Here is a 16,984-nt window from a genome sequence, read left to right as displayed (position 1 = left end):
CGCAACCTTATTAATGTGCTTTGTCTGTGGCTGGGCCTCTGTGTCAGGCACGGGAGGAAATTGAAAATGCTCTTGATGGAAGCTACAAAGATGCAATTCAATTAATATTTTTTCAAGTGTCAAGAGAGGATGTGGACCATTGTCCTGGAAAATTTAAAGGCTGGAAAAGCTGTCCCGTATGGGAAGAGTGGAGGATGGGGCATTTGTTAGCTGAAAGAGGGAAGATTTGGGCCAATCCAGTAGCAATTTTTAAGCTTGTGACAGGTTTGGGGAACAAGGGTGCTTTCGGGATGCTTCCTTCTTTGAGGACAGAAGAGAAAACAGACTTAAAAGACAGGGTTGATTATATTCAGCTGAAATAAGAACCTTTTGACAGTTTTGGAGTAGGTTTACAAAGCAACTAAGGGTGTTTACGACCTGAAGTTTTTAAAGATGGAACAGGTACTCATTTGCTAGAACCATTAGTATTCGGTCCTGTTGGGAGACAGGACTTTGCTAGCAACCAGCTCAGGCCTGAGACAGACTCCAGCTGGCCAGGGAAGTGCTTGGCTACTTGTGGCCGGCTGCCCAGCAGCCATTACCAGCCCCCTTTGCCCTTCCCCACTTCTTAGTATGGAGGCCAAAGGCCAGATTCAGACTTTCTCAGCTTTGCTTGAAGTTAAGGGTGAACATGTGTCATTGGCCAATGAGACATCATGAGAAATTGGCTGAGGGACCCTTGGAAAAGATATTTCCTTCCCTGATACGAGGAGAGGGGCACATGAGAGCACTTTCTCTCACTTGTCTGGCTGCCTCCTTGTTTCCTGCCTTGGAGTACAGCCATCGGAAGACACGATTTCCGGGGCTTTGGCAGCTATTTTATATCCAAGAGGCAAAAGCCAAAAGCATCTGAGGTGCCCTGTCCTGGCTCTCTGACACCTGGAACTGTCTGCCAATCTTAGACCGGCCTACCTTCATCTAGTCATAAAAATTCTTAAATTCTCTTTATTAGTGAAGCCACTATCAGTCTGGCATCCCGTTACTTGCAGCAGAAAGCATTCCTGACAGAGGCCCTGGGTGGCTGGCACCATGGACAGCACCAGAGAGCATGGCCGGCCTTCCCTCTAGAAGGCGGTCTGGGCTTTGCCTCACATGTGCTGAGAGGCAGGGAGAGCTCAAGCCCCTTACTATGGATTCATGTGGCCAAAGGGAGGGGGAGTCTGCACCCCAATTCTGAAGCAAAGGGAGTCCATTCACTAGCAAAACTGAAGCCCAGTGAGAGTCCCAGCCTCGGTGGGCGCCTCCTCCCCAGTGGTTTGCAGGGAGGGCAGATGTGCTCGTGGAAACACCTTCTCCTAAGGCCGCTCTGCTCTATAAGAGCTGTGCCTGGTGAACAACAGAACCACCTGGCACACCTCTCCTTCACATTCTGACCCAGCAGGTCTGGGGCGGGCCCAGGAATCGGCATCTTAGCTAGCATTCCAGGTAATCCTTATATATGCGAACATTTGAAAGCCACATCATTGTGGACCAACATGGGAATGTGGGGAGAGGAGAATGGCTTCTTCCTGCAAATCTAGTTTTGCTTTTATCTTACTTTCCTCGAGCTACAGCAAACACATGTCGGGGAGAACTGAGAACGAAGCTGCTCCAGGATTCACGATGGAGACATATATTTACCAAGTTTTATCTTCAAGCTGCAGGTTTGGAAAATTGCCTGACAGCTTTTATAGACTTAGGACTAGCCACAGAGGACAGCCGGGGCTGTGCTATTTTACAACTTTTACAGCTCCAGAGTGCAGCCATGGAGGCAGGAGGCCAGTTGTCAGGCCAGGAGTGCCTGACAACTTTGCCATTGCCTGTGCTATTGGGGAAGAGGACCTGGGGGGACCCAGAGGCTAAAAGGGGCGTGGCTTGAGAGAAATCCAGACCTCTTGTCCTTTAGAACAAGCTGGAAGCATCTCTGAGATCTGCCATTCTCCATGGCTCTGGGTCCTGCCCTGGGCGTTGGTGGGACTTTGTTGGTGCAGGTGTTTCTATATCGCTGTGGTAGGATGAATAATGACTCCCCAATATGTCCACGTCCCAGTCCCTGGAGCCTGGGAATATGTAACCTGACATGGCGGAAAGGACTTTGCCGATGTGACTGAGTTAGAGACCTTAAGAGAGGAGGCTATCCTGGATTAGCGGCAGGTCCAGTGGAATCACAGGGTCCAGACAAGAGGGCAGCGGGGAGGCCAAACGAGGAAGAAGGAGATGTGATGATGGGAGCAGAGGGCCAGAGTCAGAGAGGGGCTGGGAGCTGCCACGCTGTTGGCTTTGAAGGTGGAGGAAGGGGCTGCAAGCCAAGCAATGCAGGAAGCTTCAAGAAGCTGGAAAAAGCAAGGAAACGGATTTTTCCCTAGAGATCCCCGAAGGAACAGTCCTGCCGACACCTTGATTTTAGCCCAGCGAGATTCAGGTTAGACTTCTAACCTTCAGAATTAGGAGATAATAAATTCATGTTTTTTTCCCCCAGCCACTAAATCTGCATTAATTTGCTATAGCAGCCATGGGAAGCTGACGCAGGCTATAAGTGCCAGTCTGTGTTCCAAACGTATTACCTCTTGGCCCATGAAATCCTCACAACAACTGCTGTAGGCTGATGCTTTCGTCCCTCCAAATTCACGTGTTGAAATCATAACCCTCAATGTGAGGCCATTGGGAGGTGATTGATTAGGCGCAGGCCTCTTGAATAGGACTGGTGGCCCTATAAAAGAGAGTCCAGAGAGCTGCCTTGCCCCCTCCACCATGTGGGGATAGAGTGAGAAGGTGGACATCTGTGAAAAAGCAAGCCCTCGCCAGACAGTGAATCTGCTGGCACCTTGACCTTGGACTTCCCGACCTCCAGAACTGTGAGCAACGAATGTCTATTGTCTATCAGCCACCCGGGCTATAGTACTCTGTTATATTAATAACACGTTGTTGTAATGGATTACGACAACAACCCTAAGAGGTATGTTATACTATCATTCTCATTTTACAGATGAAGAAACTGAGGCACAGAAAACATAGTCAGGGATCTTGGCCAAGGGCACACAGGGAGTAGGCAGCAATCTTCCCGCTCTGCCCACTGCTACTATTAGTAGAAATAATAGGGCTCCCTGCTTTTGAGGCAAATGGCTTCATGAACTAGAAGAGGAAATGTGTTCCAATGGTCTGGTCTTGGGCAGAAACTCTCCCCAGAAACTCTCCCCAGACGGTATGGGACTGTGTCAGATGCCTTCCCCCTGGACACCAGGACCACCTGGATCACCCCTTCTGTGCCACCATCCTCCCACCTGATATATTTGAATTAGCACAAGCTTTACATTTATGGTCACATTTCTACCTCATTCCACTCACAGCCAGAGAGAGGGTCAATGTGTCTGCTAGCAAGGCTCACAGAGGGTTTCCCACCAATAATTATTTTGTGTGGGTTTTGTAGAGAGTAATTGAGAGTCTGCTAAGAAAGATTAAGAAGGAATGTAATAGTCCACATTCTGAGCACAGATCTTAAAAAAAAAAATCCCATTTTGGTAGATCTTTTGACAATTGATTAGCAGATGTATGAAGAATGTCACTTAAAACTTAAGTTTGGTTTTCTTGAAGTTACAAATAAATCTGAGATTTGTAGAATCTGTAAAACAGGTTCACTTTAGGCTGCTGGTTTATGCTGCTGAGGGTGTGAGTGCACCCGTAAGCCCTGAGCCTTTTCCTTTGTTAATTCTCAAAGGAAGAGAATAGGAGAATTTTTCGAGGACCTTCTAAACTCAGTGACTCCAGGACCCCCCGCACGGAGCCCTCAGCGCCCATACGAGCGGAAAGGAGCCGGGGAAGCGCCCTTACTTTGACAACGGAAAGCATCCCCTCGTTGGTTTGAGGGTTGGTGTGGATCTCGAAGCTCTGCCCTGGGTTTCCGTTGATGATGGTGTAGGCAGCCCTCCATGCACCTGTGGTGGGGTCGTCCTTGTCTTCGACCGTCAAATTGACAATAACTCCCACGGCTCCTTCCTCCACTGTGGCTTGAAACTGCAAAGCAAGCAGACGGTAACTGTCACTCTTTTGAAAAACCATAGCAAAGGCCGTTTACTACATGCTTTGCATTGGAGACATTACACGCATTGTCTTACTTAATAATGAATAATAACATAGGAGGATTATGGCCTGGAAGATGCTACACTGCACCTCTCAGCTTTCCTTGAACTTAGATGGGTCTGAGAGACTAGTTTCTCTCCTACAGAACGTGGGCAGGAATGACATTCGCTGGGCTGGGCTGGGCTGGGCTGCATGGGGGTGGGTGAGTTTGGAGAAGTGTGCCTCCTCTCTGTCCTCCTTCACCCCCTGCCTACCAGAATGCCAAGTACCACAAGACTGGAGGGCAGCGGGGAGCCACAAGGCAGAAGAAGCTTGGGTGTCTGAGTCACTACATGCAGGGGAGCAGCCTGGTGGCTGAGAACACCTGTCCTGAACTACAATTGAGTGGGAAACAAACTTCAATTGCATTCAAGCCATTTTTGTTTGCATTAGTTCTTGCAGCTTCGCCTCCCCTAAACAGCAAGATGACCAGACGAGCGGGGCGCTACGACTCGTAGGCGGGGGGACTGGGATCTGAAGTGCAGTGTTTGGCCCCAGAGCCCCTCTAGATCCTGCCATCTTCTCTAATGGAGAAAACCAATCCCATCCTTCCCACCCCTTGTCCTAATATGACCTTAAAAATCACTTTCTAAGGAATCACATTAATCAATTGTTTGGAGCCTTGTTGTACCTGTGTTTTTATTGTAATACATCTTAAATACTTGTTGAAAGTAGGTGTGGTGAAAATAAATCAATACATGAAAAATCATTTTCCCCATAGATAGAGAATTTCATGAGTTATCATTAGCACATTCCTTTGAGCTGGAAGCATAAAGTATTGTTTTGGCGCTCACCTCTGACACACTACAGGTGAACAGTAATCTGTTTGCAAATATTTTATAAACAAGTAATACCAATAAGCTGACAAGAAGAAGAAATATCTTGGAATTTTGATTAGTAGGAAAGTCAATCTGGAGACAGTAAGATGATGTCAAAAAGCCCTCGTGTTCAAAGAGAAGTAATTTGAGAAATGAGGATTCAAAATCAGTGGCTGATTAATTGACTTGCAAATCATTAATCATAAGCCTTAATCCTGGTGGCTTGCAGGGGATGGGGTGGGGACAGGAGCTAATTTGTCTCCTGCACCTCGGCAAACACGGGTGAGTTGTTTGCTTTTCATAAAAGAGGTGCTGGAAAAGTCTTAGAAGACGCACGGAAGATGGAAAACAGCTGGAATGAGGAAGGATGTTGAGGATGCTGTCACCTGGAAACAGCTCCAGGGGGCAATTTAAATAAGGTCTACTGCTCCTATCTCTGATCTTTCCCTCTTCTCACAAAAATCATAGAATTTTCGAGCTGGAAAACTAGACCAGTGGTTCTCAGCCTTGTCTGCACATTAGAATCTCCCAGGGGGCTTTGAAAAAAAAAACCCTGAGTCTTATCTGCTGCTACTGAGGCCTAGGATTCAATATTTTCTTAACCTGCCGGGATAATTCTGATATGCAGTCTGGGGTGAGAATCGGATGGACTGCAAGTCTGAGGACGGCAGGTGGGTGTCAGCAAGGGTGAGGCGGCCTGAGCCGGGGGCCCAGGGGCCTGCGGTGTATCTGGGTTCAACAGCAAGGAGTTCTGTCACCAGCGGTCTGTTGCATGTCCAGGAGGGAGCCATGGGGACACGTGCTATCTAATCCTTGCAGATTACAGAAGAAGACGACTGCACAGAGAACAAAGGAAGGAAGGGTCTTGTCCAAAATTGTTTAGTGACCAAAGCTCAGACTCAAAAATCACTGGATCCCAGTGATCTCTGCTCCCAACCAGTTCTGCTACTTGTGCCGACCTCAGATGCCCTTTGTTTAGGCCAATCCTTCGCCCCTGCTGTGATCTAGAGCCAGAGGGCTGGTTGTCTGTCCCTACTGATCACTGCAGAAATCAGCTCGTAACCTGTCCTTGTGGCTCTTCTGACACCTGTACCTCAGGAAACCAGGTAGTCAATTTCGTGGGCATGGAGTGTGCTAAGACTAGAGGATGCTGGGAGCCACCCATTGAGTGGAAATGCAGTTATGTCCAGTACATAAGGGAGAAGGTGCTTTGTCAAAGCAGACAAGCGCCACATTGCCAAGATGAAAACCCTATGATAAATCATGATTTGAGGAAGCTGCAGGCGCTACGTGCATCTGCCTTGTTCATGACTTTATCTCCAGCCCCCTGAGTGTTGCTAGGGGCATAGAAGGGACTCAGTAGAAATTTGTTGAATGAACAAATGGGTCTTAAATATAGGAAGTGGGATCTGACAGCAGAGGGGAAAGCTGGGGAAGAATGTGACGGGATAAAGTCGTACAGGAGCAAGACCCGAGGGACGGACGCGTTGACTGGTGCCTGATTCCGCCACTTGCCTGGGTGCACAGGAGGGCAGGGATGGGCTGATCTCCCTTGTGCTCCAGCGGAGCTGCACTGTGACATTTTCGATCCTAGGCATTTTTGCCTTTATTGGCCCATCCTACCATAATAGATTTTTATAGTCTTTAAAAATTTTATTTTTATGATGCGAGGAAAAAAATTAAAAATTTCTCTTACTCTAAAAGTTCTTTTTTTTTTCCTCTTTCTGATTTTAGGGTCCTAACACTGTGCCAATGGTGCCTGATGGATAAGTCAGCCCTGATCCTCAGTACATAGCATCACGTCCAACACATAACCAGATCTAAAGATCTGGTGGATGGATGGATGAGTGGATGGATGAATCAATAAAATTAATATTTAAGCTATGTCTAAGTGAGACAAGCCTATGGAGCTTCTCTCATGACACTGAAATTTTCATGTCTACACAACCTACCAAAGGGGCTGGCATAGAATACCTTTTTAGTGTATGACCAATGAATCCAAGTAGAATGGGAAGGTGGTGATGTTCTAGGAATTCTCAAAAGTACGTATTGTGGCCTCATGTGTCCTTAGATGTAGCAGTGGGTCCACAGCCACATTTACCTGCTATCCGTCTATCCATCCATCCATCTATCTACCCATCCATCCATCCCTCCATCCGTTTATCCATCCATCCATCAAGGATACACTAGTAAACAAAACAGACATGGTATATTTTCTCATGGAAATTCCAGGCTAGAAGGAGAGGCAGATATAAGATAAATGTATAATTATAAAAATGTGTTACCTGCTAGCACAGAAATCACATAGTTCTTGGGGAGTCTGTAGCAGTGCGTGTGTGTGGTGGGGGGGTGGCTACCTGACTCAGTCCGGAGAGGATCATCAGGGAGAAATGCCCTGAGGAGCCCCGAGGACTGACAGAAGAAGAAGCACTGCAAGGTGAAGAAGGAAGTGCACTCCCGGCACCTGAAGAGCAGCGACAAAGGCCAGGTGGCACAAGTAGGCACAGGTGATGTGAGGAACCAAAGGAAGCTGGGTGTGGCGGGAACGCAGGCGGGGCAGGGAGAACTGTTTGATACTGGACTCCAGAGGGGGACAGAGGCAGACTGTGCAAGGCTTGCGGGCCATGGAAAGGCATTTGGAATTTATTTTGAAAGCAAAATGGAGTCTAATCAAGGAACCAGGTTATGTTTAAATCTACTCCTGAGAGAATTCAGAAAAAAAAAAATCTTTAAATATAGAAAACATTCAACGCAATTATTATAGTAATTGTTAAGACCATTATCTGTCCTGCATAAACTATAAAGCTGGTTTCTTTGAGCATCCATTTAGAAACTCATTATTGCTTAATTAAATACTCATTTTATTAATTCTATTCAATGTTTTAACCCCATTATGTAATTCAAGAATGGAAAATTAAATAGATTAAAATGAAATAGTACCATCTTACATTTCTATAGCAATGCTCACTTTGTGATTTAAAAACAATAGACAGACATTAATTTACCACACCAGCGCAGGGAGAATTATTGATTGTACCATTACTTCCTTTAATGGAAAAAAAATAGATAAAGTTACTTTCCTGTTAAACTGTGTGCCATCAGATACCAGCTGTAAGATGTACGTTTACACAGCCATGTGGGGCATTGGCTTGTCGGGATGACATTAGCTTGTTAGCTCTTTCCTGCAAATTCAGGACTGAGTTATTTCGTTGTCCTTTTTCTGATAAGGTGGGCTGAGATACATGGTGGCATTTAGGATGAGGCTGACTGGACTAGCCACAAAGGTCGTCATCAGGGAAAAGAGGAACTTGAATTTTCTATACACCAAGAACGTACGTCCTCCCTCACAGAGCAAAAGGTTGGTCTTCAGGTTAACCAGGGGGATGGAAACAATGATCGGCAGGCTGGAAAGCCACAGGAGGGGAAGAAGCGACAGCAATGATTCTAAGGGGCTGACGTATGTCAACTTACGTGCCTGACCTGACTGCTAGTCCAGGTTCATGAGCTGCCAAACCTGAAGTTTTACAGAGAACCGATGCTGAACTTGAAAAGCTGCGATGCAGTCATCTGGGCCTTGGTTTTGGAAAATTAAAAGATAAGGTCTCAGAAAGATTTATTAACTTAATTTTTATTTGTGGGGATAAAAAGGTAGGGGAGAGACCGTCAGGAATTTAACTTGCAAATTCTTTTATGAGTCTGTGTTTACATAAGGACACAGCGTATTGGAAGAATCTAAGCTCTTGCTGATATTCTAATGGGTAGAGACACTGATTGATATAAATAAGATAATGCATTTAAGAAGCTTGGCAACTTGCCTGGCACATGTATAGTGAGGGATCAATATTTGTTAGCAATGATAATGATGATGGATTTCGCTCTGTATTGTATGAAATTCTTACTAATAAATTGGAGAATATGGTTCAAACCCTTGGGACTCTTTCTGTTCTTATCACAGTCCACCTTATAATGTAGTTATTTGTGCATATACCTTATTTCCCTTGAGTTGTGTGGGAGAAACCTACTCCCAGTCTCTGCTGAAGAGAGTGCTACGAGGAGGCCATTCTGTATCAAGTTTCTTGGCCACAGTTGATTGCACCCAGAGGTGACCACCTGACTCAGGGGACCAATGTATTGGCTGATTCATGAACAATTAGATTATTTCTTTTAAAAATTTGAACTCAGAGAAATAGAGGCCTCTGAGCAGTTGAGCATGGGGTGGCCATTTTTTGTCATTTGGACACTGATGAATTATTAGAGAAATCTAATGTGCACAGGACAGCAAAAGAATGGAGAAATTGAGAGTAAAATCCAGAAGAGAGATTTTTGTGGCACTCAAAGACAAAACACAGATTTTGTCCTCGGTTTCTGATTGGTTTCCCAGTAGTGCTCTCAATACCGTGATTGAAGGTTCCCCAAAGGAACCTTCTTGTCTGTGGGGAGCTTTGTACCAGTTGACAACCTCATCTTCACTCCTGCCACCTTGAGAGGGTTTCTACTCCTTGCAACAATGGGGCCCTGGTGAAAACAACTCTGTAGACGTCTGCCATTCTCATCAGGGAAATGTGGTCCTTTTGATGATAATTTGGGTTCCATAGATGCTTTCTCAAATATTTTTTCCTTTTTGTCTTTTATATCTTGTTACAGAAAATTTAAAACATTTATAAAAGCAGACAGAATAGAATAATAAACCCCATGTGCCTGTCATCAGACTGCAGAGATCTTCAACTCCCACCCATATAGAGTTTCATCTCCATAGCCACCCCTCCTGGTTCCTTCATTGTTTGTAACAAATCCCAGACATGTCATCATATCTGTAAATATTTCAGTCTAAAAGATAAAGATTCTTTTTAAGAAAACATAATCAAAGTCCTTCCTTGATCCAACTAACATTAATTTCTTCTACTGACAATGACTGTGTTTTTCTTTTATGCCACATGCTTTGCTAAAAGTATTTGCATGTCATCTCTGTTATGCAAAGAGAGCATACCTACCAGCTACGGTAAAGGGCAGTTGTAGAAAGTTCTATCAAACATCTCCACGCATTACTAGAGTTTTCCCACTTGAATGTTTCCAGCCACCCACCATTACTAAAAAAGTAAGGTAATGCAAAATCTGAATGTGGAAACAGTTCAACAATAATAAGGAGTAGCAATTCGACAATAAAGAAACATGCCCTGAGCAAGGAGTGCTCTTCAAGACTCATTGGCATCGTAGGCTATGTTGTTCTTGATCCTGAAGGACCAATACTCTCTAGTCGCTGTGACCTACCCACCCGTGGTAACTCTGGGCTGGAAGGAAAACTGTGTTCCTGGAGAGCTGCTGTCTGTGGGTCCCTGTTCCACCAAGAAGAAAGACCAAGCCTCCCTCAACCACTGGCTCTATAGCTGCAGAGGAATGAGCTAATGGACAAGAGAGGGAAACAGTATTCACGGAGTGTTCTGGCAGGAACTGTTCCCCCTTCCTCTCAGTGCACACTTCTGTGTCCGTTCATTTCCTGTGGAACATTTCCACGTGTTGGCTGCAGATGCATAAGAGTTGCTGAGTAAATGACTTTTGAGGAAGATGCCCTGCTGGCTGGGTTGGGCTCCCTGGGGGCCCGACAGTCTACCTTCAATGACTGTACTCTTCCTCTACATAACCCTGCCTACCGCAACTCCTCGAATCTGCCACATACCGACACACACATTTGCAAAACCAAGAAACAAAAACAAAACAAAACCAAAAGAGAATTTTCAGGGAGAAGAGGCTCACGTAACAAAGCTCGTCTTTTTTCCTGCAAGACAAAATGACAACACAGCCACCAAAGACCGACAGAAAAATAAGGCAGGGGGGTAGTGCTTCTCAAACTATGTTCCCAGGAACTGAGAATGTCTGAGATGGTCCAGGAGTCCACTGCCAGGGCATCAAGTATTTCCCCTCAAACCACGAGAACTTAAACCACCTGGGGAATCTGTTGTTTTACCTGTTTTGTATATTAGAATTCCTGCCTAAGATTTTACTTGGAAAAAAAAGTTTTTCTTCTAAAGAGAAGTTTGAAAATCACTGCCTTAGGGGAATGATGAAATAAATATTACATTAGGTGGTGGAGAAAAAAAAATAAAAACCAAGAAGCAAATATGCCTGCATTCTTTCTTCTCTAAATTCCAGGCTTAGACATTTTATTTCATCTGACATTAGCATCTTCCCTTTAGTTGGGTTTCTTTCTTTTAAAAAAATGAAAGAAAATGCAAAACACATTTGTTCATCTGACAAGATAATTGAAAATAATTTAATTTTGAGAAGCAAAGAGATTTTCTGTAGAGATGCTCATTTGACCACGAACATTTGGATCTGGATGAAGGATGGCTTTTTAGGAACAATGGCATGGTCTGCTCTAAAGACACTGGCGTTTGACTTACGCAATTCTGCAGATTCACAGGTCTGGGGAATTCAATGAAATGGGGCAGATTCTGGTTGGCCTCTAACTCAAGGCTAAATTTCTGGTAAATTCCGTAACTTCTCTGTCCCAGGGTATCAGACTAGAGCTGTAGTTCTTAACATTAGAATCACCTGAAAGACTTAAAGCGCTACTAATGATCTAGGTCCAGTTTTCAGACAGTTTTCTCCCGTGGGACCCAGGCATTTGTACACCTAAAAACTCCCCGAGATGATTTTAGTGAACAGCCAGGGCTGGTGACACCTGCTCGAGGTGACCACTGAGCTCCCTCCCTCCTAGAGCTGTCATTCGATGTTAAATGATCTTGTAGCTCATGTTAGGTCCCTGCAGGTGGGGACAGGGTGTCGGCAGTGCCAGAGGACGCCACTGGTGGGGAACCTTGAGAATTCTTACTGTTCTATGCTCAAGGAGTTCACAGGAATTGCTAAACGGACCCAAAGAAATCACAGGGCTGTCTCCTGGGGGTCATCTCTTTCATCAACTGTTTTATTTCTGCAGATACATCCCTCACCCACCAATCTCTGTTCTCCATACCTCCACCCAACAGCCTCTCCAGCAAAGAAGGGGACTGCTGCAGAGGAAGGTGGACCACTCAGGGAAGTATAAATTAATTCTCAATGATCACTTTGGAGCTACTGTATTTGGCTTCTATCCTTGAGTGTAGGTAGACTATAGGCCTAAGGCGCTATGTTTGGGGCCAAAGAAGGACGAGGAACTCAGTGGGCTTCTGCCTAGTCATGCACCTGGAAGCTATCCCAATGGGATCAGAGTGGAAATCCTGGAAAAGAAGCAGCCTGTCTTCTTGGGGGCCTATGGGGACACTCTGTGTGTCTAAATAATGACACTCACTGTTCCAGAGACATGGAGTCAGGACACCTGGCTGAGGAACAAGGACAGCTACGGGGTGGCACTACAGATAAACTATCCTGTATTGAAGGAATTAACACACTGTAAGTCACCCATACGGCTTTTTCTGTACAATGAGCTGGACTCATAGCCTGTTAGTCATCTCAAAGGAAAAGACTCTTCTTGTGACCTCTGTGGCCTTCTCCCCTGAGCCAGTGATCCTGCCATCTTGCTCAGTGTCTGGCTCAGGTCCCTTCTTGCACATCGTTTTGGAGGGGACCCCTGCCAGTCCCGATCTCCTGACCTGCCCCACTTGCCTTCCTTTGCTGAATTCAGGGATGTCCTAACCATGGGCTACATCTTGATGTTCAGACACGCCCCATGATGTGAGGATGCAGGAGAGATCTTTCCCCCCAGACATGCTCACAGATGCAAAAAGAGCCAGAGCAGATTGAGTCATGGTGGCTGCCTGTCTCTGTCCTAATGATTCGTTCATCTCCCACCCATGCCTGCATCCCCGTCCATGTGTTAATTCTCCTGGTTGTGCATTCATTATCACACCCATTTGTTCCTTCTCCAGGTGTATGTTCCTAGTCCCTCATTCACTCTCCATGTGATGGTTTCACAATCACTATCCGTTTCTCTATTCCCCCACTGAAGCTTTCTTTCCCCTATTCATACATTCCACAGATATTTATGGCTCATGTTGCTGTGCTGAGCTCTGCTCTTGACTCTGGACATATAGCAGTGGACTAAACATAGGAGGTCCCTGCTCTCATAAGTTTTGTTCTTATGTGGGAGAGAGACAATACACAAACATATAAATAATAAAATGCCACGCTTGTTGAGTTCTTTGAAGAAAAATAAAGCAGGGCAAGAGAATTCTTAAGCGATTCCTTCCTTTCTAAACCTCCTTCCAACAAATTAATTCTTTATCTACCTGGGTAGATACCTGGGTCCCATCTCCTATCAACTCCTCAACATCTAAGTGCCAGGAGATGCCGGTGATATTAAAAATAAGCTACAATTCCTGATTCTAGGAGCTAGGTGTGAAGTTTCTATAAATTAAGCTCTGTTTTCTCATCTTTTGGGAGTTCTTTTTCTAGAATTAAGATTTTGCCCAATCTGGTTTGATTTCTGAGCTAAGGAGGAAAACAATGCATTCCAAGCTCAATCAGCTCATGATTTTTCAAAACTTCAGAAGCTCTCAAGTTCGTCCTAGAAAGGTGGCCCTTTGGGTGACGTCACCTGTCGTCTGCAGACATGATGTTGTGCATATTTTTGGTAACAGCTGTATTGAGATATAATTCACATACCATAACCGTCACCCATTGAAGGTGTATAACTGAATGGATTTTAGTACATTCACAGAGTTGCGCAACCATCGCCATGATCAATTTTAGAACATTGTATCACCTTGGAAAGAAACCCCATCCCCCTTGGCAACCACTCCCCACTCTTCGGCTCCTCCCAGCCCCTGGCAACTGCTCTTCTACTTTCTGTCTCTGAGGATTTGCCTCTTCTGGGCATTTCATCTGAATGGAATCATACAGTACGTGGCCCTTTGTGTTGGCTTCTTTCACTGAGCACCCGTGTTCACGGTTCACCCACCGTGTAGCATGGATCAGTACTTCTTCCCTTTGTGTGGCTGGAAAATATTCCATGATGTGGGCAGACCACATTTTGCTTATCCATTCCTCAGCTGATGGACATTTGGTTTGTTTCCACTTTTTGGCTACTGTGAATAATGCTACCGGGAACATTCATGTCCAAGTTTTGTGAGGGTCTATGTTTTCACTCTCTTGGGTTTATACCCAGGAGTGGAATCACTAGGTCACGGGGGTAACTCTGTTTTAGGGGCTGGGGATTCGAGTCTTCCATCCCCACACATGCGGCCCTGGGCTGTCCCTTTTGAACACCTGAGGCCAGACTGTTTCCTCTGGCTCCCCGGCGAGGAGAGGCAGTGCTCGAGAATGAGGCCACCCTTTTCGAATGACGTGAGGGGCTGGGAAGGAGAGTATGATGAGAGCCTTATCTCTTTCAAAACCTTTGACTGAACCACAGCAAGGAGCTGCCTTCTTCTGAATTTCCATGGGGCGTTGCTCAGGCTAATGCAGCAACTAGACAGACTCCCTGGAGCCCACGGAGCATGTGCACCCCTCCCTGCGTGCCACTTCCAGCGCATTCTAACTAGAGCAAGCACATCTTTAATCTCTTGAGCTGCGGGGACATCGACACACTTGGTTAGGCTCTTGATGCTAACGCTCAAGTACAAATGGGGTAAGAGAAACCTTCTGCCTTCATTACAAGGGATTTGCACAAATTCATACATGGAATTGACTTACAGCTTCTAATTTATATTTAAATCCCAAATATCTTAGTCAGAAGAAACTGCTCTAAATCCATTCTCTGTGTTTGCACCATTGATTCGGGTTTCAAATAGACCCCCACAGGTCCTACTGTAATTCCCATCAGCACAGCTGCGGATTTCTTCCAGAGGTGGCTTATGGAGTTTCTGTGTCCCACTGGGAGAAGAGATGGATGAGAAACATTCCCTTGGGAATCAGCCTCCATGGGACAGTGGGGGAAGACTAGGAAAATCATTCTTGATCCCTTCTGGGCTCTGACTCCAGGGTGGAATAACACAATGGAAGTCTGTGTGGGGAGACGGGTGCCCTAAGGCACTCTGTGACTTTGAAAAAGACCAGTGAGGAAAGTGACTCATGTTTAACGCCACATGAGCTGTATCGCATTGGCTGTGTGACCTTTGGTGAGTCACTTAACCTCTCTGTGTCTTAATTTTCTGATCTGCAAAATGAGAAAAATAATAGTACCATTATAGGATTATGATGATGATTAAATGGAAATTTTTATCAAATGCTTAGATTAATGCCAAGCACATAATGAACAATATAATGCACATTGTTACAATGAACATGAATAAAATGAACAAAGAAATGAAGTTTGTTACAGTGAACGTCATTATAAGGAACATGAACAAAGAAATAAACTTTATTCTTTTGAATCTTTTTGTTATAGTAGCCTAGTCTCTCACTAAATAATATTCCTACCAATAGAAAGTTCCTTTGTCATCTAAACTACTTAGAGATGAGTGTCATATATAACCAGAAGTGTCCTGACCAATACTTTTTATTTCCTAATTGTATTCTTAATCTAACTTAGGGTTCTGCAGCCTCACCATTATTGACATTTTGGGCTGGATAATTGCTTGTTGGGCAGGGGCTGCCCTGTGCGTAGGGAGCTGTTAGCAGCATCCGTGTCTCCTACCTGCTAGATGCCAGCAGCATCACCCAAGTTGTAACGATCAAAAATGTCTCCAGACATTGTGTGTGTGTGTGTGTGTGTGTGTGTGTGTGTGTGTGTGTGTGTGTGAGTCCTCCCTGGTTGAGAGTCACTAACCTAGCTACACCATGCATGGCAGGGCTCCCTGCACATCATTTGCCTGGGAACAGAAGACTACAAGCCCCAGGACAAGATTTACCAGCAAGTTGATCCTAGACCCAAACCTCACTGGAAAACACTGAAATAGCATAATAACATTTTCTGGGGTAATTGAATCAGACATTGCCAGGAAAACATTCAAGGGTAAAACTAAAGGCTATAATTATTATGAAAATTATTGATGTAGTTTTCATTACTCTACAATTTCTGAATTAGCAAGTGATAATCCCTTTTATAAAAGAAGAAAGGTAGTTTGTCTTGCTTTCTGTTCTCCCTGACACTTCGATAAATACATTTCACACCTGTGGGTGCCGGGTAGACTCAGATACAACTAACAGATCCTGGTTGCGCAGCCGGTGTAGTTCCACTGCCCTCCCAAGGAGCGGGGGCTCAAAAAGAGGCAGCTCTGTCACCCTCGGGGCCATCTCAATGGCCCCAGAAAATTAGAACAGGGCACTTTCCATTCGGTCCAATTGGAACTGTGTTCAGACTGCAGCTTATTTGGCAATGAGGAATTGCTCTCTGTGGTCCATCTCCCCTCTCACTGTACCCTCCCTGCTCAAAGCGTGGTCCTTGGACCAGCAGCATCAGTGTCACCCATCAGCTGGTTGGAAATGTTGGCTCCAGGCCCCGCTCTAACCCTCTGGAATCAGACCCCCCGGTGGCTGGGTGTCCCATCAAGGTTGAGAAGTCCACTCTAGATCCCTTCTGTCTACTCCCAGCAGCTGACTTTGCTGCTGGACCCTCAGGGAAAGAGAGTCCAGGAATGCAGGTGCCCTCTGCGTTCAGCAACCCCAACTCGAAACCTGCAAACCCCTTCTCCGGTTCTTGTCTCTTTCCCCTGGCTACAGGGGGCTGTCTCCCTTTCTGTGCAAAGTGAATCCCAGCCCTGGGGCCCGCCCACTCTCTACTCTTGGATGCCGAACCCCTTCCTTCCTTCCTGCTTTCCCATCCACCCACTTATCCCTCCCCTCAAGTCTATAAACATGTTCAAGACTCTCCAGTTAAACAACAACACACACAACAAAGAAAAAGCAATCCTCAACGCTCCCACCCCCTCATTCCCTTCCCGAGAGGGGCCCTGCATTTCCTCACCTCCCATTGTGTGATTAAAGAGTATTAACTATATTGAAAGATACTATGAGGTTGGGGAACACCAAAATAAGCAATGTAAATTTATTTGCAATCAAGGAACGATGTAATTGGTCATTGTCGAGATGTAATTACAGTAGAAAACACACTGTTCAAAAATCCTTATCGGGTCTGATTGAACAGGTGCCAAGCGTGC

At 45.4% G+C, this 16,984-nt stretch overlaps 1 protein-coding gene across 2 annotated transcripts in view; it reads right to left on the bottom strand.

The window, feature by feature from the left end:
* Window positions 1-16,984, bottom strand: part of CDH13 (cadherin 13) — a 977,229-nt gene that overhangs the window by 92,048 nt on the left and 868,197 nt on the right. For both annotated transcript variants that reach the window (XM_012648205.1, XM_012648204.1), the window contains exon 8: window positions 3,847-4,029. In XM_012648205.1, coding sequence (XP_012503659.1) covers window positions 3,847-4,029 — 183 coding nt within the window. The remainder of the gene's footprint in view (window positions 1-3,846; window positions 4,030-16,984) is intronic.

This window comes from Propithecus coquereli, unplaced genomic scaffold (genome assembly GCF_000956105.1).
Source record: "Propithecus coquereli isolate 6110/MARCELLA unplaced genomic scaffold, Pcoq_1.0 Scaffold280, whole genome shotgun sequence".
Lineage (NCBI taxonomy): Eukaryota > Metazoa > Chordata > Mammalia > Primates > Indriidae > Propithecus > Propithecus coquereli.
The sequence above is the reverse complement of the archived record's forward strand: the minus strand, read 5'-3'. Positions and strand labels throughout refer to the sequence as shown.